Source organism: Marmota flaviventris, chromosome 17, assembly GCF_047511675.1.
Source record: "Marmota flaviventris isolate mMarFla1 chromosome 17, mMarFla1.hap1, whole genome shotgun sequence".
NCBI classification, from domain to species: domain Eukaryota; kingdom Metazoa; phylum Chordata; class Mammalia; order Rodentia; family Sciuridae; genus Marmota; species Marmota flaviventris.
Window position 1 is genome coordinate 71,148,192 of NC_092514.1, and position 24,242 is coordinate 71,172,433.

At 50.7% G+C, this 24,242-nt stretch overlaps 2 protein-coding genes across 2 annotated transcripts in view; one reads left to right on the forward strand and one right to left on the reverse strand.

Moving 5' to 3' along the window:
- Nucleotides 1-24,242, reverse strand: part of Slc39a11 (solute carrier family 39 member 11) — a 389,080-nt gene that overhangs the window by 364,372 nt on the left and 466 nt on the right. The window lies entirely within an intron of this gene.
- On the forward strand, nt 4,240-5,349 carry Sstr2 (somatostatin receptor 2). Its single transcript, XM_027946201.3, has one exon. The coding sequence runs from the start codon at nt 4,240-4,242 to the stop codon at nt 5,347-5,349; it is 1,110 nt and encodes a 369-aa protein (XP_027802002.1).

Below are 24,242 nucleotides of genomic sequence, written 5' to 3' on the forward strand. Positions count from 1 at the left end.
AACCGTACCCGCCAGCTCTGCCCGCAGCCACCCGCAGGATTCTCCACTTGTCTCACCCGGGTCCTCCTACAGGACCCGGCGGGCGGAGCTAAGCTGCAGTGACGTAATCAGAGGGGGGGCGTGGGGAAATGTGCCGAGGGGCTCCTGCCCAGCTGGGCCAGTCCTAGCGGCGCAGCCACCAGCGCGCGCGCGCGCGCGCGCGCTCCCAAGGCCACCCGCCCGCAGAGCGCCAGTCCGCGACTCGGCGCGGGCGGACAGCGGGCCAGACTGGCTGTGGGACGTGAAAGGGGCAAACACCAGCCAGCTCAAGGGAGGCGGAGGGGCCGGAAGCACTGGACGCCGAGCGCCAGCCACCCGCCAAGAGCTGCGCTCCTGGGCGCCGTGCTGGATAGGGGACAGTTACTGAGGGCTGGTGAGCCCACTTAACGGATTACCGCGAAAAAGCAAGGTGAGGTTGTGTGCGTGCCCGTGTGTGCTTGTGTGTGTGTGTGACACACAGAGACACATACATGGAGATGTAGGAGCAAGAAGCGCACTCTGGCACCTGTGTGCATCAGCGCTGGTGACAGTGCGCCCATCCGCGCTACCGAGCGCAGGTTCGGGTGCAGGATTCTCCGCCCGGTGCTCGCTAGGGGTGAGTGTGGTGGAAATGAACGACAGCAGGTGTCCTGGCGTGAGTAGGGGGAGCTATCGTGTGAGCTGGAACGGACTGGTCTGGATAGCCCCTGCCCGTGTGCGCCTGGCGTGTGCCTTGCAGCCCTGTCCTGGTGGTAGCTGAGATGCGGGAACAAGTTATCTCCCAGCCACCCGCAAAAGAGCCTTGGCGCAAGAGAGCGAGGCCAGCGGGGCTCGGGTGCCACCCTGGGGCTCCTGAGGACGCATTAGAGATCCCGAGATTTGAGCTCGGGAGGGGCAGGCGATTGGAGCACTCAGCGGAGGAAAGGGGATTCTCTCCTCTTTTTCTTCGCTGGCTGGGGAAGTGGACCCGTACTTGTAGGGGGTCCAGCCCAGGCCCTCAGGCAGAGACTGAAGAGAGCTAACGCTGGCATGGCCAAATCCCCAAGCCACTGTCAGGACTCCCAGCTGTCCCTGGCACTATAGCCCACCTCTGGGTTTAAAGGCTGGACAAATTGGTACTCAGTCTTCGCTGCCCTTTTGTCTCCCTAGAAATGTTAGGGAATCCTGTAGGAAACCATTGCTCCGGAGGGTCAGCGACTTGATCAGCGGAGGTTTTTTTTTTTTTTTCCTCCAGGATCCTGGGACTCACCTCCTGAGGCCCAACCCTTTTGGTCAGCGCCCCAGGGCTTCTCCTTTGGTGCTCTAGCACTAGATGCTGGGCTGTTGTCTCTCTGCCACTGAGGTTAGCAGGCTCCGGGGGAGGTGGGAGTGACGACTAAAGGGGGCTGGGGGATGCCACAAAGATGGGCAGAGTGGGTTTTAGGATCACCACTGCAGCCAGGTCCCCATCACAAGTCTCATTTCTGGAGGTGGAATGGGCAGCCCCCCTGGACAGACGCCAGAGGCCAGTCTCACCCTCCTCTCCAACTGCTGGGTCTCAGAGGAAACCAACAACAGGGCATTTCCAGTATCTAAAAACTCTTAGGCTGGAAAAATAAAGCAGATAATCAAACTTCCTCGTATTTAATTTTAACCAAAATCCAACAGGTATTGGTGGATTGGCATTTGGAATCCACTTTTCGTGGGACAACCATGAAGCAGAAGTCACTCAGATTTCTTTGTTAAAAACATTTGCCATGATTTAAGCCATTTCTTCCCAGGAGCGTCTTCCTGGCTCCAGCCTACCATGTCCCTCACCTTCATCAAGGCTCCAACCCCATCTTGAGCTACCTTTCAAAAGTGGCTACCTTTCAAAATAGGCTTTCTCAAACTATTTCAGGGGAGGGGAACTGACCCCGGTGCAGAGGAAAGGAAGGAGTTAGGGCTAGAGGGTGGCATGAGAGGCTCCCTCTCCCCTGCTGCACCAGCAACATCTCAAAAGCTCTAGAAAGAGCTTCTTGTAGCCCCCAGGGTCTTTGGTCTTACCCTGGCATTGGAGGATGACCATTCATGGTACCCAGATGCCACCCTGGCAGGACTGATGGTTAATGTACACTCCCACTGTGGGTAATTCAGATAAGATTCTGGGTCTGTAGAATTGAGTAACTGAGGAGATGGTTGGAAACGATAGTGCAAACAATCCAAGTAAATGCAGAGATACTAAAACAGTTTCTTTATAGCTTCTGGGTTTAAGAACCGCCAGCTGGCATTTTTACCCCATGTAGACATGAAATCCTGGGTCCCCAAAATTCTGTGCAAAAAAGATTAGCCACGAAGGCCATACCTCACTCCATGGACAGTGTGTGATTGAGGAAATTAGCATAGAAAAAATAAGAAAGGCGCCTGGCAGTACAGAATGAATCAGAAGTGGGCAAGGACCCTCAAGTACTGGTTGCTGGTGACATCTCCTTTAAGGTCTCTGCAGTCTCTCTGGGCACTCACCTATCTATCTTCAGGCACCAGGAAAAGCACCCTACTTAGAGGAAACATGCTCGCCTAGTGGGGCCAAGTGGTGCTGGGCATACCACCCCTGGCCATCTCGCTTCTTTTTGGAGTCACCTCCTGCCCTGTTCTATTGCTTCCCTCTTCATCTACTCAAGACCCCGGCTCCAAAACTGTCTTATGAAGTCGCCTCTGATCCTCCAGGGAAGGAAGGCATTCCTAGGTCCCTTGTTCCTAGCTCCAAGCAGTTCACACCCTGTGTCAACCGGCTTCATTGCGTCTCCTGATAAATGATCACCTCCCAGAGGGCACCTGCCCTGTCTTTGTACCCAGCAGCCAGTGATGTTTTTTGAACAACTGTAGATAAGTCATTTCATTATGGGATCACATATTGTTCTATACCCTAAGCCAAGCCAGTAGTGCTAGAGTTATTTTTCTCAGCATGGAGGTAGTAATGCAGGAGTCAGTTGCTTCAAACCCGAACCCAATTACCAGCCCCTCATTTGCCAGCCCACTGAGCAGCAGATGTGATGCTATAGAAAGCGTGGAAGTCTTGGGGTCAGGAGGCCTGTGTTCAAATCCCAGCACTACCAATTATAAAAGCTAGTCGCTTCAACTCCCTAAGCCTCAGTTTCCACATCTTTAAAACAGGGACAATTATCCCCACCTCCGGCCATGGCTGGGAACATGAAGGGGATGTGGGTGTGAATGAACCACCTCGGAGCTTGTGATTTTCTGTTCACATCAATGAAGAGACTGTATCTCTCAGCCCTCGCCTGGCTCCCATTTTTGTCCTCCATCAGGGGACTGCAGTGGAAATCTGTGTGTTGTTAGAACTCTGGAGTGGCACCCAGTTCAGGGACATTAGGGAAGTATTTTCTGCTACACAAGAGAGTCAAGCATTTGGGGTCAGAGAAACAGAAATGGTAAAAGAAAAACTGAAGCACACATTTAAAAACAAAATGAAAGCAAGCCAGACTTTTATTTTTAATATTGAAGACTATAAATTGATTCACTGTGTGGGCAGGATTCAATAAATTAGACATAATGAGATGGTGGGGGGGGGATAACACTTCTGAGGTTCCCGTCATGAGCCCCCCACATGATGCCAAGGCTCTGCGTGCCCTCCCTCATGACTCGCATGTTAAGCAACCCAGTGGAGCCCAGCAGGGAATGGCTGGGCATGAGGTCCCATGGGCTCCACAGGGGAGCCAAAGTCTGGGGGTTCCCACCACGGGGTTGGTTTCAGAAGAGAGAGAGTCCCACACGGCCGGCAGTCCACAGGGACTCCCTCAGGGGAAAGGGCTCTAGATGCCAGTGCCAGGCCCCTCTGAGCCCGGGGGCTGGAACTCTCTGCCTTCTTGTAGCTGCACAGTCAACTCCTTAGAGGTCAACGTATGGCAGGGAGGAAGCCACAGCACCCCCTAGAAGTGCGTCATCAAAGATGACGGCTTAGCCCTGCCCTTCCCCCACTATTGGGAAAAAACCTCAAGGTCTGCGCAGGGCTGGTGGCTGTGACACTGGCACAGAAAGATAACACCTTTTCCCATTTAAGAGTACATCTAAGAGGATAAGCTAGAAATGTGGAAAGCTGGCCAGGGTTTCAACAGCTGGTGACTGACTGCTGGGCCCATCTTGTTTCCTTCCAGATGTCACCGTGGACCCTTGGCCTCCAGGGCCCACTGAGTGGGGAGTAAGATCGGGGGCAGGTTGGTTCTTGGCTTAGACTGAAAAGCAGCCATGGAGACGGTGTACGAGCAACTCAATGAGAGCCAGGCATGGCCGCCCTCCCCCTTTGACCTCAATGGCTCTGCGACGGCAGCGAACAACTCCAACAAGACAGAGCCATACTACGACATGACCAGCAATGCGGTCCTCACATTCATATACTTCGTGGTCTGCATCATCGGTCTCTGTGGCAACACTCTTGTCATTTACGTCATCCTCCGCTACGCTAAGATGAAGACCATCACCAACATCTACATCCTCAACCTGGCCATTGCCGATGAGCTCTTCATGCTGGGGCTGCCCTTCCTGGCCATGCAGGTGGCGCTGGTCCACTGGCCCTTTGGCAAGGCCATCTGCCGGGTGGTCATGACTGTGGACGGCATCAACCAGTTCACCAGCATCTTCTGCTTGACGGTCATGAGCATCGACCGTTACCTGGCTGTGGTCCACCCCATCAAGTCGGCCAAGTGGAGGAGACCCCGGACAGCCAAGATGATCAACGTGGCTGTGTGGGGGGTCTCTCTGCTGGTCATCTTGCCTATCATGATTTATGCTGGGCTTCGGAGCAACCAGTGGGGGAAAAGCAGCTGCACCATCAACTGGCCAGGTGAATCTGGGGCGTGGTACACGGGGTTCATCATCTATGCGTTCATCCTGGGGTTCCTGGTCCCCCTCACCATCATTTGTCTCTGCTACCTGTTCATTATCATCAAGGTGAAGTCCTCTGGCATCCGAGTAGGTTCCTCTAAGAGGAAAAAGTCTGAGAAGAAGGTCACCCGAATGGTCTCCATAGTGGTGGCCGTCTTCATTTTCTGCTGGCTCCCCTTCTACATATTCAACGTGTCCTCCGTGACCGTGGCCATCGACCCCACCCCGGCCCTCAAAGGCATGTTTGACTTTGTGGTGGTCCTCACCTACGCCAACAGCTGTGCCAACCCTATCCTCTATGCTTTCCTGTCTGACAACTTCAAGAAGAGCTTCCAGAACGTCCTCTGCTTGGTCAAGGTGAGTGGCACAGATGACGGGGAACGGAGCGACAGCAAGCAGGACAAATCCCGGCTGAATGAGACCACGGAGACCCAGAGGACCCTCCTCAACGGAGACCTCCAAACCAGTATCTAAACTGCCTGGCCAAACAAAACAAGCAAGCTCCACCCACGGGCAAAGGACTCCCTTCTCACCTGCTTTTCCCTCCTCCCACCCGCACACCTGGCTTCTAGGATAGAGGTCCGATGGGCCTGAGCCCAAGTCACAGCACAGCGAATGAATGGGCTTGTCTGGTAGATAACTGATACGTTGATTACCTCCCCCTTTAAGTGAACACTCAAGTGCAGGCAGACAATTCAAAGTCTGGAGACCTATGACCTTGAGAGATGCTCAAGTTCAACAAAAAGAGAAAAAAAAAACAACCCTATGTGCGTGTCTGTGGACTTCCAGCCTGCTGTGTAAAGTGTGTTCTTATATTTATCCTTGTATATTCCTGCTGAGTGTTTGTACAGTCATCGCTTTACACTCCTTGTGTTCAGTACAAGAGCAGCAAACTGAAGCGTGCAGAGTGCCCAGGACATGAGCCACGGTATGGAACCCTAAGAAATGGACTTAGCGGGAAGCCAACAAGCTTTACGTGTCAGGGATGGCTCTCCCCGGGCCTTTCCCAGCCCAGGACAAACCTGAGCGCTCTGTTCCTGTGGGTCATGTGCTCTCGTACAATATTGTGAAAGTGAGATATTTTTGTATTCTTTCTCTTAAGAGGGCCCCCCCTGTTACCTAAGCTTCCAGTCTCCCCAAACCTGCCTCTTCCCCTGGGTGTCTTCTGCATTGATTTCAAGCAGCTAGGTCAAACTCAGGAGGGGGAAGGGAGAAGACAGCCGAAGACCCAGGATATAAATTGTGAGTTTCCTGTTCTCAGATACAATCAGTTATTCATTTACCCGAAAGGATCGAAATGGTTGTGGTCATCAATCATCGATTTATCAACACAAAGCCTGCTTTATCATAAGATCGGGCTTTTCTTCTTCTCAATTTGCTTTATTCTTTATTAGGGATCCACAGAGAGGGAAACCACTAGCCTGAAAGGCAAAAATTGGACTAGGGGAAACGATTTTATTTCCCCAACATAAAAATAAATAAATAAGAATGAAGCAAAATTATACTTTCATTAGAAACCATGAAACTGCCTTCTTTTTTTTTTTTTTTTTTTAATGCCAGACATGGCTTCCTAATGAAAGAAAATGGAAATGTAATTCAACAAGTCCTCAAAGCATTTTTTAAGGACTTTCCACAAGGCTGGGCATTAACAAAAATCACAATGTATACTAGAGATGTGAGGACATTGTTCATAAAACACACACACAGCCAGCATGGTGGTGCTTGCTATAATCCCAGTGACTCAGAAGGCTGAGGCAGGAGGATTGCAGGTTTGAGGCCAGCCTCAGCAACTTATTGAGACCCTATCTCAAAATAGAAAATAAAGGGGGCAGGGGATGTGGCTCAGTGATTGAGCACCCCTGGGTTCAATCCCTGGTACCAAAACACACACACACACACACACACACACACACACACACACAGCTAAACTCTATGTGTAGGGGTATGTTGGAGGAGCCCTGGCCCTCACAGGCACTGCCCTGATACCTTTTTCCCCACTCTGTGTATAACTGTCAGATCGTTACTGCTCTGGACCCTCTGAGCTTCCCCAGGGGCTGCTGTAGACAGGCATTTCACACCATCAGGGGTTTTTATTCCCCAAATTGTAGCTGGGCCTATGTACAAGTGATCAGAAGAAACAGTCCTCCTCCCATTGACTGGGCACTGTCCCCAGAATATGAAGAAATATACACTCAGGTGTTTGCAAGATGCCACCATGTCTGGCTTTTATAGGAAAGCATCACTCTTAACATCTCGTATAGATTTTACCATATTTAAAAAAAAGCTTTCCTCTCCCGGCTCCCTGATAGGGCTGGCAGCCCCGCTGTGACTCTCCTGGATGGCTGGCTGACTTTATTCTATGTCCTTCGCACCACCTCGTTCCCAAAAGTACTTGTCGTGGCTTAGAAAAATATGTTCGATAAGAGTTATGATCAACAAATGAATTTGTGCAAAAATAAAAAAGAGGTGCAATTATAAACTAAGGTTACTAAGAAAGTCGTTGCAAAAAAAACGCCGACGCAGTGAAATCCCACACCCTTGCTAAAGGCAAAGCTCACTGCCAGTCCAGCTCAGGGCTGGCTTCCTGGCAACGCACTTAATGGAGAATGACTTTTTTTTTTAAATAAAAATAAGCAGAGGTTTGGAAGGAAACACTATAAACACAATTTTACCATTATTTTATGTCTTTGAATAAATGCTGGTTGTTGTTTTTTTTTTAACTTACGGAAATGATGCCAAGGGAGCAAGAATTGGTAGAAATCATTTTGAAGAAAAGAGTAATTCCATAGTATCCATGTCTGTGCAAACAGAGAAACCCCAGGAGGCAGGGTCCAAAGCAGCCACCGCAAACAACCTCAAAATGAAAGGCACATCCAGTCCCTGGGGGCGCTCATCAACAGGAGGGTCATCCAAAAGCAAAAGGAAGGGGTCTATAAGACCCATGCTCTAATTTCACCCCAATATGTAATCAGGTCCCACTACACAGAAATGTGTTCTCCACTTTTCAAAAGACCTCTTTCAAGGATGACTTGCTCTCAGATTTTCTCTTATCCAGAAGAGGAAATATACCTTTTCATGTAACCGTTAACCTTAATTTTAATTAAAAAATGTAATTTTAGCCTCAAATGAAAATAAACCTGCTGGATATACTGAGAGGGAATAAGAAATAACGCAGCCCACCGATTGTGGAGTGTCTGATGGCTGAGTTGTGCTAGTCACTCCTTACCTTCCTCTAGCATGGGCAGTTAAGCACTGCCTAAACCCAGTGGACTCAGAAGGACATGCTGACCCTGGGGCCTGGGCTGAATGATGTTGACTTGCATTTCAGTAACAGGGAGGTGGGTGACAGTGGATATGGAGTTGGAACGTGGGCTTAGACAGTGGATGGTGCATGCAGGCAGAGAGGAAAACGGGGGCTGGCAGATGGGACTTCCAGAGCTGGCGGTGACCTCAAGTCCATCTGCTTATACCAATCTGACCTCCTCTTCTTGATGGAGTATGAGCTCTGCTTGCTGAAGCCCTCAGCCCCAGCTGTCCCCATGAGAGCACAGTGCTGGGGAAGCACGCAGCCTGGTGGCTGGGCTGGAGAGGAAGCCAAGGGCTGCCTGGACACGGGGAGTTACAGCAGCAGGACAACAGGAACTTTGGCCTTGTTGAAGACAGGGGGCAAGAGAATCATCAAAAGGTTGGTGGAAAGCCTGGTTTGTGTATCTGAAGTGTGTGTCCTTACAGGACCACAATAGCTGCAGCCAGGCTCTGTGGCCACGCCTGTCATCCCAGAGACCCAGGAGGCTGAGGCAGGAGGATCAGAGGTTCAAGGCCAGCCTCAGAAACTTAGTCAGACCCTATCTCAAAAAATAAATAAATAAAGGGCTGGAGATGTAGCTCACTGGTAAAGTACCCAGTACTACCAAAGAATAAAAATATATATATATCACGGTAGCTGACAAGCCCAGCATTATAAGTAATGACTTACAATCAATCATTTGTCTCATCCACATTTTTGCTAGATTCAAAAACATGGGATTTACCATCACACATTCTATCAAAGCAAACCTTTACCTAAGTGCTTGTTTGGCTTATAACGTGAGAATCTCTGGGAACCTCCTCATTGGCAGAGTTTCTTTTTTTTTTTTTTTTTCCCAGCAGCTCATCTAGAAAGTAGGGGATTGTATTCCACTCAAAGCTGGAAACTTTTGTAGCTCTCAGTTACCTGATTCAGGTAATTCGCACCACCTCATTCCCAAAGTACTTTCCGAGTGATACGCTCTCTTGTGGCTTGGAACCGTTGTGCTGTCATGCCTGTTCTTACTTTTTCTTTCTTTTAAATTAACAGACTATTTCTAGAACCATTTTAGGATTTAGAAAAGGTGGACAGAAAGTACAGAGAGTTCAACGAATGACCTTCAACTCACATCTCAAGGACAAGCTTTTACCCCCAGCCCCCAAGGCCACTCTCAAGCCTGGCCATCCCACAGCCATGTGGCTTCCTCCTCAGCAGCCACAGAGCACTGCACACCATCCAGCTGCTCCCCTGTGGATGTCTTGGGCCATGTGTATCTGGATTGTGCTTAAAAACAGAGCTAAATATTAACCCAGACCTAACCCTGCCGACTAGAAGCATTATTGATTCTCCTAAGATCAGGAGTGAGTGTGATATCATTAAAATGCAATGCTGTACCTGGGTCACCGGCCAGCGAACACCTGCCTCCTGTTCACAGAGATTTTAAGCATGAGAGAGCCGAGGGTACGGGCTCAGCTTCTGGGGGGTGGAGCCCAAGAAGACAGGCTCCCTGAACCATCTCTCCCTTTCCCTGTGTCACTCAGGGGGCAGCCCAGGGGAAGAAAGGACCTCTTGGCTTGGATACTGGCACCTAGTGGGGTGGGGGATTTGCTTCTGTTCCCATGGCTGCCAGGACTGGAAACAAACAAATGTCCTGGTTAGAGATCAACTGCCCTGACCCTTAGGAAAGCCCGGTAGGGAATGGGATGCAAGGCCCACTTACAGAGAAACCTGAAATGCCATCCCACAGCCATGGCCACCCCAATTATTTGGTGACAGGCACCTCCAAATTGTTTAAGCAGCAAAGAAGGTCCCTTTGTGGTGGAGGTCACCAAAGGGAGAAAGGGAAGCCCAGGTGAGCCTAGCCCTGGAGACTGCCAGTTTTACCAAATAAGACTGCCTTAGCACGGGACGCTGCTCCTTACAAAGAACAGATTGCAAAGTGGCCACTACGGAGCCCTGGGGGGAACTGCTGGTCTCACGGGGCCACACACCAGGTGCCACAGGACACATTGTGCCATTCCTGGGCAGCTCTTCCCCTGCTTCAGAGGCAGCCCCAGGTCAGAGATGTCCATTGCTGAGCGATCTGACACTGTCCCAAAGAGTATGATGTTCTAACAAGAAACCAAGATCGTCCTCGCTCAACATGACCAAGGCTTGACACTGACCAGCATCCCCTTCTCAGGAGACAGGGACAGTGCTCTCAGCCTCTCAGATCCTCCTCTGTGCTCCCTAGCACATGCACACGCACACGCGCACACACACATACACACACTCACACACACTCAAGCATGACAGCATGCACTGGCACCACGACAGAGCACAGGTATGGGATGCATGTGATGCTCATACATGTGAGGACACACTCTGTGTGTCCAGATGTTGTGTGTGCCCAGATGTGCAAAGCACCTGTGTGATACACAGGGGAGGCACATGTGTGGCAGACATGGACACACAATACACATTTTATATCACTGAGGCCAGACCTTCAAAGCAGAGATTCTCAACGGCTTTCAACAGGAAAGAACTGCAGTTTCACTAGCTCATTTGAAGTCAGTCATTTTTTTCCTAAAATGATGCCACAATGAGGAAAGGGACATCGTGCCAATATTTTACCCAGAGGACTCCATGCCAGACCACAAGCTTTGGTGACAGGTCACCTCGATTAAAAAAAAAAAAAAAGTTGGCAAAAAGGGTATAAATGGTTGACTACAATCATCCCCACTATTCGACCAGCTCAAAACACATGCACTGTTGATGGCCATGTTTTTGCAGAAAATCACTGGAAATCACTTTTGAATTGATCCTCACCAAGAACAGCATCTTAAACAGACCCTCCCCAAGCCACTCCCAAGCCTCTTCATAGGCTGAACACCAAGGGGAAGCTGGGATTCAGAGCCACCAAGGAGAGAGCAACAGTTCTCTTCCCTGACCCCCAGGACACCTCCACAAGAGTCGCCCAAAAGAAGTTCTCTCTCTCTGGGCTGGGTTGTGGCTCAGTGGCGGAGCACTTGCCTAGCATGTGTGAGGCACTGGGTTCGATTCTCAGCACCACATATAAATAAATAAAGGTCAATCAACAACTAAAATAATTTTCTTTAAATTAAAAAAAAAAAGTCCTTCCTGCCCAGTGTCCCAGGCAGCTGCGTCCAGGGCTGGATTAGCAACCTGGGCTCATCCTGTGAGCTTTCTAAGTACTGGCCACTGCATGCTGGGGAAGAGGGCACTGGCACGTCCTTCTCAGAGGCACAGAAGTCTCATCTCCAGGGTTTGTTCTCAAGATTAATTAAGTTAGCCATGCTCCTGCCGCACTGCCAAGCTGGCACGCTGGGCACCGAGGAGCGCGGGTGTGGCCTCCACGGAGACGATGTACTTTTAGCTTGGCTTCAGCTCAAACACTTTTTGGCAGATTAAAACAACTGCCCAAATCTCCCTCCCAAACTCCCCAGTGGGTGGCTCTGCAGGCTTCCCATCCCCAGGGGAAGTCTCTCCTCTGCGCCTTCCCTGTCTCTTGGCTCAGAGGGCTTGTCAGCTCCAAGGCGGCAGAACATCCATCCCGAGCCTCTCCGTGCAGGGCCTCTGGGAGGGGCTGTCTGCACGGCCAGAGAGGTCCATTCTTTCTCGGCCTTCAATGGAACATCTCTAGGTCCAGCTGAGCAGACGCAGAATCTAGTTTGCTACCAGCAACATGGCTCTGGGCTCCCCGTCAGACATGGAAATAGATAGTCACAGGGTTGGGATTTGCAGGGCTTCCTTGCTGCCTCTGGAACCAATAAAGTAAATCTTAATTGCTGGAGAAGAACCCAGGAGAGGCAGGGATGCGGCAGGTCACTTCCCAGGACAACCTGGCCTCACTGGAAGGGTTCCAAGGAAGCTGGGCCTGGCAATCCCAGCCATGCCAGCCACTTGGGAGGCTGAAGGCAAAAGGATCACTCGAGCCCCAGGGTTCAAGGCCAGTTGGGGCAACATAGTTCCTCCCTCAAAATATAAAAGAAGTGTCCACGTCACCAGAGGTCCAGGTACTCTCGGTGAGGTCAAGATCAAAGGTGGGCTGCCTTGGAGCTGGGAGTCTCACACTTTATAAATTTAGAGTTCATTTCCTATATCTTCTACCAAACTTTAAAAATAGTGTTCTCTAACACTTTATGTTTAAATTTTTAAAATAACTTCCTTTTTTGAATATTCCATGATACCCCTTTAAAACTTCATTTTCATACAATGAGGCAGGGAACCAATTTCGAGGGGGAGACTCGGCAGAGGCTCTGAATCCCACATGGCCATGAGCCAGGTTCACGCTCTTTCTCCACAGCTACCTCCTCCCATGCCCTCGGACAGAAGCAGTTTAATCTATAGTTAAGCAGGAGAAAAAAGACGCTTCATTAGAACAACCAGCTAATGAGCACTGGTTTCCCATCTGTTCCAACTTGGAGGAGATGGGTCAGCCCAGCCAGCTGGTGGAGACCCGCCAGCAGCCGCCAAGCTCACTCTGTCTGGTTGCCAGCCAAAAAGAGCGGACAACTCGCCTGCCCAGAGTAATGCGAGCCTTCCCCAGGAAAAGTCCGTGTTCCCAACATCCTGAGGACGTCTCATCAGTAAAGATCAGCACTCAAGCGTGTGGAGCTGACTTGGAACGCGCCAAAAGCTAGCTGAGCCGGCTGGGCGTGCTCCTCGTCCTCTTCCTCCTCATCTCCCAGCTCATCTTTCCGTCACTCTCTGGAGGCCACTCACAACAAACAGCAGAAGATTTTCACAAACAGATCAGTCACCGCCAGAGACTGAGGATGCTTTCTACACCAGGTCTTGTGCTGCTCAAGCCCACTCTGGGTCTCCTGAGTGACACTGACATGGCCACGTGCCCCGTTTTTTTTCCTGAAGGTGGTGGAGATCAGGGAGGCAAGGCCTTGGGCTCCTTGCCAACCTTGTCTGTGAAAGCTAAACGGAGTTTGCTTCTGCTCCCGTGCACGGTGGATGGGATTCCTCCTGGATCATCCAGGGAAAGCCTTTGGCAGCCCTGCCTGCAAACCGGCGTCAACCCTGCTGGTTTCAGATCCGAGGAACAGGTGTCCACTTAGCCATTGCTAGATTCTTGCATTCTTATGGTATTCTGAGTGAGTTTATTCTTGCTAACGTGCAATCCTGCGTGGCCAGTATTTAGAGGGAATAGATAAACTGCTTTTGCTTTCTAACAAGGCTTTGCGATTGTGTTTTTCTACTAGAGAAGTTTATCTCCACATTTGCTATTAAAATTGAGTGTTGCCATCTTAACACTAAATAACAAGAGGCAAGTACTTCTTTTTTGTGTCTTTTTTTTTTTTAATTGCCAAGTGTACTGTTTTATAAAGCACTTTCTGATGAAGTTGTATTCTCACTGGAAGGGGCTCACACTGAAGTCTGCTCAGTAGGCCTGCGGTGTGAACTCACCTCTGTCCCCACCCACCTGAGAAGCATCCCACGTGCTCAGGGAAGTGCCCGGAGTCTCATGGGACAGTCACTTTCCAGTTTCTCCAAGAGCCTCAATTACAGATGGAATTTAGAATTTTACAATTTGTTTTAGAAATCTCAGTCCAGTGATGAGACTTCAAAATGTTGTCCCAATTTTGCCAACTTGACAGCAATCATTTGGGAACAAAAAGAAACGAAAAAGCCGGAGGACACAGGCTCCTGCAGGGGCTCCCTCTGCCACGGGCTGCCCTACCACGGCCCTATCAGGTCTCTCCCAGATTCTGCAACCTCCCTGCAAAAGGCTTGAGGATCAGCCCGGCTCAATCGTTATGAAGGAGGTGACGGAAGAGTTGGCCCAGGAGTGCCATAAAGTGACACCAGGTGTTGGTGACAGCAAAACTAACCACAGAGAAATGCCAAGCGTTTAGAAATCAGATCCAAGAAAACACCTTTCCTTATCTTCTCATCTTCCTTTCACCCAAATCCAAAACACAACCAAATACGGTTGCTTAAAATACTCTCTAATCCTGGGGCACAGTGACACACACCTGGAATCCCAGCTATGCAGGAAGCTGAGACAGAAGGGTCCTAAGTTTGAAGCCAGCCTGGGCAACGTGGCAAGACCCCATCTGAAAACACACATATACGTGTAGAGAGAGTCAGAAAAGGAAAGCTCCCAACTGGTTGTCCTCTCTTCACCGGGCCCTATTCCAAGTCCTTGAGATGCAACATCTCTTTCAGTTCCTGTAAGTGCCCCGTGGGGCAGGTTGCCTCCACAGACAGGGACAACACCTTGTACTTCACGGAACTTTGTCAAGGTTGGATGAAAGAAAAATATTTAAAAGAATTGGTCAATCATCAGTAAGCAGAGACCAATAAATACTAGGTTCCTTGCTTTTCTTAATCAATTTTTTTTTTTTTTTTTTTTTTTTGAGATGAGGTCTTGCTCTGTGGCCCAGGCTGGCTTCTTAACTCCTGGGCTCACGTGCTCCTCCTGCCTCAGCCTCCTGTGGAGCTGGAACTGCAGGCATGTGCCACCACCCCAGCAGGTTCCCCTCACCTTGAATCAGAGCAAAAGAAGACCAGGCATTTCTTGATTCTTAAACAGCTGGCCTTTCCCCAAACTGGCTCATGCTAGCCATAGCCTCCAGTCCCGCCATCAGCAGAAAGTTTACCTGGCGCTCAAAAATCCAGCCATGTGACAAAGGGAGAGCAAGCTGCGGGGACGGAAAGCAAATGCAAGTGTGTGTCTACCTTAGGTGGAACCCTTCTGCTGCACAAAGGGTTTCTTTCTGGCTAGAGAAGCCTGCTCCTCTGCTAAAGCCCACCTGCACCCTGGTCCCCTGCAGGTGGGCCAGGGAAGGCCCCCATCTCCCCACACAGAGCCTCGATGGCCTTAGCACTGAAAAACTGGGTAGCTCATGGCATGTTACAAATCGCTGAGCCGTTTATCCTCCCCCAGTGTGGGACCATGGCTGGCCTGGGCCTGGTGCCAACCAGAAGGAGAGGATGACGGCGTGCATCCCAGGCCTAGGGCCATCTGTGTCACTCGCAGGTCCAGCTGGAAGCAGATGGCACACTCAAGAGAAACCTGTGAACTGAGGGAGCCACTTACAGAGGTGTGGGCAGTGTGAAGCCAGCAGCAAGGGTGGACGGGGGCCTGGAGGCTGGGTAAGAGAGTCCCAGAGCAGAAGTAGAGGGAGTGATGTCACCAGAGCCCAGAGTGGGCCAGAGCTGGGGCAGGGTTACAGGCTTCAGCACCTGCCAGAATCACAGTGGACCCTTTGGCCCAAGGCTGAACTCAACTAGAGCCAGCGAGGCAGACTCGGGACACAGAGCAGAAAGGGATAACACGTGGGTGGGGGGCGGGGCACATGGGAGCACACAACACCCCATCATCCCATTGTCTACTGCCCCCATCTCAGAATCCCAGCACTCTTTTATTTAGGGCAGGGGGTAATTGGGGATTGAACCCAGGGGCACTTGACCACTGAGTCACATCCCAGTCCTTTTTTTTATTCTAGAAACAGGGTCTTGCTAAATTAATTAGTGCCCTGCAAAGTTGCTGAGGCTGGCCTCAAACTTGTGATCCTCTGCCTCAGTCTCCTATATGGCTGGGATTACAGGTGTGTGCCACCATACACAGCAAGCCCAGCCCTCCTAAAGACGCTGATGCTTTATTAGAATAGCTGGAGCAAAGTTGTTAAAAATTTCACCAAGATACAAGTGCAAGTGAGAGGCCCTTGGGCATTCCCTTGTTATAGGTGATCTAAACCCAAAGGTTCTCAGAAATAACCAGTCACTGCTGGGAGCTGCAAAAGAAATGACATGCAAGACCTGCAGCCACACACAGCATGCGGGTGGTCACGGTCCCAAGACTCAATTCCACTTCAGGCCTGGACATCACAGAATCCTGTTTCATGTGTCTCTACAAGACTTAAACTCATCTGCACAACTTCTCAAATTTAAAGGTCTAGTAAGAGACTTTGCAAGTCCCCATCCCATACCTAAAGCTTACGAATGACTGACCAGGCTATTCAACACAACTTCATCCACTCGTCGCGTTTCCCCAAAACACTATTTACAAAGGATCCAAACTACAAATTTTCTCATGTCCCAGGATTCAGATTCTTTCATCATCCAGATTTGTCCAAGAACATTTGACACTTCTGATTTACCTGATAAACCACAAAACAAAACATAACAAATTCAAACCAAACAAAACAAAATTCACAACTCAGATACAATCGCAGGCAGATCCATGCAGAAGGCAGACATCCAGCTGCTGAAGTGCGGCAGTTTACTCACGGACCTGAATCCTGGTCCGGGTCTTTGAACTGTGGAGGTGCCAAACACGTTCCTAGCTGATGCGTTCAGTGCTGGGGTGTGAACACCAGCATGGAGCGTGGTCCTGCCGATGGCTCACCCCAAGGAAAGGTGGACCCAACTCTGCTGCCTCCCAGCTCTTCCTCCAGTCCTGCTGGGCCCAAGACGAAAATGTCCCACAGACATTTATCATCAAAGGTGATGATTCTCAGGTGGTGGCTGTGGCTGCCAGGGGGAGGCGGCATTTGTCTAGATAAGGCGAGGGCAGCATCACTGGAACAAAGCTGCTCTCTAGAGATCTCTGTCATCAAGTTGAAGCAGGTTGCTGGGGACCCCCTCCCCTGGAATTGATGCTGCACTCAGCATTGATGTCTGGGAGAACAAAGGAGTGTGAACAGACTTGTGGGCTGCCCGCAAACGGCCAGTTAAGGGACAGGAAGGTTCAAATAGACAGGAGTCATTCCTAATTCCATGGGCCACATTCAAAAGACCGATGAAGTCACATAATTGGGGGAGGGAGTGGAGGACTGTGTCAGACAGTAATATGAACAAGTGCAACATTTTTTAAATCAGAGTAAAAGAATCCCATAATCGTCCTTCTCTCATTCAGAAATTACAGGGTAAGGTATAGTGTAGCTATTTACAGGTTTGCTGTTAGCATACCAATAAATTACTACATTATCATGCATGCACTCACAAACAGCGAGTGTCTAGTATGTGCCGGAGACTGTTCTAGAAGCTGGGAACTCAGTGAAACTAAAGATAGACCATATGTTTGCTTCTTGCTATGGGAGAGAAACTCAGTTCAAAAAAAAATGCACAAATAAATGATCTTGTAATTTCAACATGGTCACAAATGCTATGACTGAAAATATATGGGCAGTAAAGTGGTGGTTGAGGACACAGGCTCCAGAGTCAGACAGCTGTACTTCAGCTCTGTTACTTCCTCAATCATGGGAGGCAAATGACAAACCCTCCCTGGGCCCCAATTTCCTCCTCAGTAAAGCAGAGATAAGAACTATGAGGGTTTGCGTGTTTGAGGACGGAACTAGGTGGTTCATATTCAGGGTTTATGGTAGTGGCTGACTACTTTAGACTGGGGTAGCCCAGGCAGGCTTCCTGGAGGAGGTGACAGCCATGCGAAGATGTGGCAGAAGAAACAGCATACCTGAAGGCCTGGGAAGCAATGAGCCAAGCCTTGTGTTAGGGGACTGAAAAGAAGACTAGGGAGGCTGGAGCTGAGGGAGGGCGGAGGATGGGGGTGAGAAGAGGGAAGGCCTGGGCCTGTGATGGTCTCTGACAGCAGTTTGCCCAAGGCCAAGAGGGAGGGGCAGCGGCTGGAGGTTTCATGCAGAGGCTGCACAGATCTGCTTTCCACTGTTAGAAGATTCAGAGCAGAAGAGTGGGGGAGAGCAGAAGCGGGGAATCAGAAGGTAACTGCAGTGGTTCTGATGAGAATGGGAGGTCTGAGCCACAATGGCAACAGGGGGGACAGAAAGAATAAGGGCCAGCAGATGATGGTCCGCAGGCCAACACTGGCCTCCGGCTTGTTTTCGTCCAGCAGGTCTTACCGGAACACAGCCCTGCCCCTGGCTCACGTACTGTCCCCTGCCGCTCTTCCACTACGACGGCCTTCATGGAATAGCGGCCACAGTGCCCACGGGGGCTGCATGCCCATCACCATCTGGCTCTTCACAGCTAACGTTCATGGACCTCCGTTCTGGAGGAAGAACCCACAGGTCTGGGCTGGGCGTGGAGGGTGAGAGAAGGTGGGAGAAGGTGAATAACCTGAAGGGTTATTCCTGAGCTTTAGCCAGAACGAGATGGGGTCATTGCTGAGACAGGCCAGCCTGGCCTGCAGGTGTGGGACAGGGAGCAGGAGGGCTCTTACTTTAGACATGTGAAGTCGGAGATGCCTCTTGGACATCCAAGGAGGCAGCGGAGGTACAAGCCAGGGCTGGGGGCTAGAGTGACACCACAGGAGTCCCTCAGAAACAACTGCTCCACCTTTCCGCTTTAGGGCTGTCAGTTTCTCCCTGAGCCACTGCAGCGAACCTGTAAGGCCACAGGAGGGACAAGGTCACCTACCCAGGGATGACATGAGGAGAGGCTGGTGCTAAGGCCAGAGCCCAGGCCCAGCCCACGCAGAGGTCAAGCAGAGAAAGAAGAGCGGCAAAGAGGTCGCAAAAGTGGTACCTGGAGGAGGAAGGCACAGGTGGCCCATTTGACACAAAGCAAACTCAAACCAAACAAAATCTCAGACCTCAGGAGGAGCACACAACCATGAGGGCAGGTCAGCTCCGCTGAACTCTCCAGGAAGGTCCAGAGGTTACTACGAAATTGGCAAGATGGAGAGAGAGGCCTTTCAGTGGACACGGTGGACGCAGTGGTAGTACAGACGACCTAATGAGTGGAAGAGTAGGTGGTGACTTGGAGACAAAAGGGCCAGGACACTTCACCAGGACAAGGAGGGGAGACACACGGACAGTGCAGTGTTTTTGGAACATGGAAGATCCTAGAGAACCATTTTAAGACAATGGGAATGATCTACCTAAGAGGGAGAAGACTGTGTAGGAGGACTTGAGGTCCTAGGGAGGTGGGAAGGGTGAGGGCCCCAGGTCACATGCAGAGCTTGGAGGAGCAGCAGCACTTTGTGTGACAGGAGAGAAGGGAGAAGGTGGGCGCGTGTGTTTGAGGAGGTGGGCAGATTTAGCGGAGGGACCTCGAGGCCATCGCAGCTGAGTCCTGTTTTCTCAATACATGTAAACCAAGTCCACCAGCTGGGTGGGCCGGTGGGAGGGCCAGGCCACACAGAAGGTGAGAAGAAGAAGCACCTGCTGCGGAATCAGAGCTTCGGTTAACACCCTTGGTTCCCTGCCCCCCAGCACAGAGCTGGGCAACACAGGAGGGACTCAGCTACACACTGGTGAAGGACACAGCATCTGGGGGTGAGCTTGGCCATGGTCCTTGAGTCAGGGTGGTGAGGTGGTGTGAAGCCAGACTCGCAGGCTCCCTCCTCGGGTGCAGCGCCTGCCTGGCTGTTTGTAGAAGGCAGGGTCTCAGGTATCTGCAAACAGTGAAGTCAAATAACCGCCCCTTCTACCACAAATGTCACCTCCAGTAGACACAGGCTGATAAACAGTGCCATAAAGATAAAATGTCAAGACAACTACATTATGCCCTCGATGTCACTGGCATCTCACCAGGGGGAAACACCAAACATCTGAACCCCACAGGGCAGTGGTGCACATCTCCACCTTGGTCCAGCCCATCGCGACTTCCACTGACGGTCCGGCCTTTACTGCACCTCGTTTCCCACCTTCCTCACCCTCCTTCCCGTTAGTGATCACATTCCTTTCCTGTTTTCCTTTGTAACCTTCTCCCTTCCTGAAGTTAGATTTCTTATTTTCATTTTCCTAAGTAATTTTGTGTCTCCCGTGTGTCATCTCTTCTCTGGGTGGCCCAGCCCACTCTCCGCCCCAACTCTACCACAGAACACAGCTCCCTCCATCATCAGAGCCCGGGGACATGCAAACATGCAGCCCCCTTATGTCCAAGAAGCATAGGGTCAAGGGTTAAATGGGTGGGATACGGGTGATAATTGTTTTTAATATTTCAAATATAAAAGCACGTTGTGTTGGAAGACATACCTTTTCCAATGCATCTTTTATGCAGATACTGTGATTATGTCACATATGTGCATGACATTTTGCAAATATGGGCTGAATTATTTGGTACCAGAACCACAGCCTATGGAACCCTTTCTCCAATGATGGACCACACCCTGCACAAAGGAGGAATGTGTGGTGCCTACAAAAGCCTGTTACACACCTGTATTTATCAGTGACCCGTCACTATGACAAACATCTGAGGCCATTAACTTATAGGAGAAATGGTTCATTTTGGCTCAGTTCTGGAGGTTTCAGCCCAGGATCAGTTGAGCCATCACCTTGAGCCCGTGGAGAGCCAGGGCAGCATGTGGCAAGGCAAAGCCATGCACCTCATGGCCATGAAGCAAAGAGGGAGCAAGAAGGGGAGCAGGGGGCCACCTCCAGTGATCTAAGGCTTCCCACCAGATGCCACCTCTTAAAGGCCCAACCACCTCCTGAAGTATCACCCTAGAAACCAAGCCTTTAATACGTGGGCCTTTGGAAGACAGTTGATATTCAAATATGGCAAAACTCTGCTATTTTAAGCATTACTCTGGCTTACTTTCTGTGTTTCTATTAAAAAGCAAGGAGCTGGGCTGGGGATGTGGCTCAAGCGGTAGCGGGATCGCCTGGCACGTGTGCGGCCCGGGTTCGATCCTCAGCACCACATACAAACAAAGATGTTGTGTCTGCCGAAAACTAAAAAATAAATATTTAAAAAATTATATATCTCTCTCTCTCCTCTCTTTAAAAAAAAAAACAAGGAGTATGTCCCCTCGACATTCTGAATGAGATAATACTGACAGTCTGCACTGACAGGCCTAGGAAAAGCAAAAATGCCAGAATGGATCTCCAGTTCTGAAAGAGTTCTCCAGGATGCCCACACTTGGCTACTAGCATGGCCACCCCATATGACAGTTGCCCCCAAGCCCCTAGCCAATCCACTCCAGCTTGAGTCCCCAAATTGCCTGCATGACTAGGGGCCCACTCTCAGGCAGGCAGCAGCCTCGGAACCATCTGAACATTGCTCATAATTGTCTGGGCCATCTGTCTCCTGATATTCTGAAATTTTCTTTGAAGCTAATCGTGCAACAAAGTGGAAAGATCAAGGGCTTCTAGAGTCAGGCTGACTTCGATCTGAAGACAGGCTGGCTGTTGACCTGCTTCTATGACCTCCCACAGGTTACCTGGTCCTGATGAACCCTCGTTTTAACTATACAATGACTGCCACCCTACTTGCACACAGGATTATTGTTATTGTGTTATGTAAGTATTATTGTTATTATTATGTGCAGATGCCCACATGCTCAAAATCATAGTTATAATGAACAGAATGACAAGACTTGATTTTGGGGCCCAGAATGATCTAAACGTAAGCTGCTAAACATCTCATGTTTAATTCTGCAACTAAAGATCTAAGGTAAAAGAAAGGCAGGCTGACATGAAGAATCATTCATTACACACCTGCACTCATCTCTACACCAAAACTAAACTATAGCAATACTTGTGGACCTCCTAACACCTTAAGTAAAAGGACTAGTTCCTCATCTCTGTTCCTCTGTCCCTAGCTCAGGGCTTGGTCCAGCTGATACATATGAGCTCTTTGACTGTTCCCCGATAGTTCTGGCTGATGTGCAGAAGGAAGGGCTGCTCTCAGGATGCAAGGGAAGGGAAAGGAGGCTTCTGGGGCCAGGAGCTAAGAGCACATTTGCTCCAAGCCTCAGAAAAAGAAAGTTCTCGACAGCCTCCACCACTGTTCAGTTCTGCTGGGAGAGGAGCAACAGTGGCATCTTCAGGGCAGTCGGATGAACTTGGCCAGGGAAACCAGAAGACAGGCAGGGAGAGCAAGCCTTGGTTTTAGAACACACTGGCTGGTGAGGACAATCATCTGGCAGCTGGCCTCAGTTCTACATGAAAACTGCAGGTATTGTGCACAAGTTCAAGCCACCTCACACAAAGCCCCAGGCTCCACACTCTGATATCTTGGCATTTCCCCACATGCTGTTGGAAAGACCTCAGAAAATACAGAGCTGGAAGCTCAGGGGCAGGTGTCAGTCTCTAAGGCAAGCTACACACAACAGTTTTGATTTTTAAAGAAATGAAGTTTATCCACAAGACATTGGACAGCTCATGGAAATTCTGGGAATGTTGGGGAACCAGTTAAGGGGACAGGTAGGAACAAAGGGATGTTCTTTGATTTAGAGCCCAATCAAAGCATAGCACAGGATGATTCTGGGGAGGACATCTTTGTGGATACCCACACCTGTCTCCAACATTTGGCACTTGGGAGCTGCTGCTGGGGAGGGGATGCTACAGAGAATACTGTTGAGAGCCACAGCCGAAGGGGCCCCAGCAAACTTCCAGCTGCCAGCAAACTTCCAGCTGCCTGCTGATGATTGGCTCACAGCGGCCCCAGCAACATCTAGCTGATTGGCTCCTCTGCCATGATGCTCATTGGGCTGTTTCCCTGCCCTTTCAGACCACTGAGCTGCTCATTGGGGGACTTTTTTGGCTCCGCCCACGTGACCCAGCCAATCCGCCTCAAGAGCAGGAGGATTGTGGGAGGTGGGGAGAAGCTTGTGTGGGAGAGAGAGGCTTGTGGAAAGCTGGTGGTGGCAGTTGGGGCTCTGAGGGTTTTTCCTGAGAGGCTGTTTTGTTTGGCGTGTGTGGTTCTAAAAATAAAGTTAGTTTCTTTTGACAAGTGGCTCCTGATTGTGCCCAGCCAGACTGCGGCAGAATACCAGCACCAATCAGCAGAATGAAATTGCCACCCTCCTCCTTGCCTTTGACATCAAAGTCCCAGGCACATTCTTGCACCACAGCCATAAGGAGTTCTGGGAAAAGACCTTGCCAGGCAGACATGAATCCCCTAGTCACAAAAGAGATTTGGCAGATGCTGGCCAGCAGAGTAAGGTCATTTGCGCCTCCAGACTGGGATTACAGAAACACAGCCCCACCACCAGAGGGCATTCTAGGTTTGGGGCAAATTGGGAAAGTAGAAAAGCTTAAGAGCCAAAAAATGTAGACACAAGTGTTGACTTGTCACTTACAAACTATGTGGCTTGGGCAGGTAAATAAACTTCTCTGGGTTTTAGTGATGCAAAGAATAGGAATATTTTTCTACCTATATTGCAGAGCTGATGTGTATATAAAATTAGATGATTCGGAGGACAGGCTTTGAGAACAGTATTGAGTAAGTCCCTTTGCCTCTCAGCCTTGGGTTAACCATCTGTAAGGTGAGAATGCCACTCCCCACGTGGCAGGGGTCTGGTGAGGGACACTAGAATATCACAACCTTATTACTTACTGATTTTTGATGTCTGGGATTTACCTCAAAATAACAGAAGTGGTGGGTGGGAGAGGAAATTGGGAGGGCTGTAGATGCCCTGACCATGAGACAGACACTGTAGTGGGCACCTCTTCTCGTGACCACGAAATCTCCAGGATAAACTCTGGCTTGGGAGAAGGTGACCAACGGCCTCCTGTTCCATCGACCTGGGTCAGCACTAGGGTCCTCACCCCATCCGTCGGCAGGCAGTGCAGTCTTCGGCCCACGGCCCTCCTTCCCTGCGGGAGGCTGCGGCGGACACACCTCTGGGGGCTACACACGGACGGCCAGAAGCCCCCGTGACAGGGGCCCGCAGACGCCCGACGGCACCAGGCCGCCCTGCAGGCCTTCTCTGAGGCCGAGCATCCCCACGAGCAGGGGCGGCTCTGCTCTTCCTCGGCTGCCCTGGAGGGGACCGGCCAGGTCGGGCCCGCCGCCCCGCGCGCCCCAGCCCGCGGCGGGGAAGGAGGTGCGCGGTCGCAGGACGCGAGAACCCGCCCCGGCGCTGCGACCGCCCTGCAGAGGCGAGCGCCGAGGCGTCGCCGTCAGGCCGCCTTTAATTACTATAATTACATTAATTACGTTATCTCGAGCTTATTAACTAACTCGACCGCAAAGCTCTTCTCCAAGGACGAAAGATCCCAGATCGCCGTAAGGCTCTGACCAGCTGGCACCCGGGCGACCCCCGACACCCGCTCAACAGCCCAGACCTCCCGAGAAAACGCAGAGGGCCGGCACCGCTCCGCCGCGCCCGCCCGCCCTTCAGCCCCGGAAGCCCGGAACAAACAGGGCTCCCGGCGGAGCGGAAGCGCGGCCGCCCCTATCAAAGATGGCGGCG

Coding starts and splice junctions, on each gene's coding strand:
- Sstr2 (XM_027946201.3), top strand. CDS start 4,240: ATGGAGACGGTGTACGAGCAACTCAATGAGAGCCAGGCATGGCCGCCC.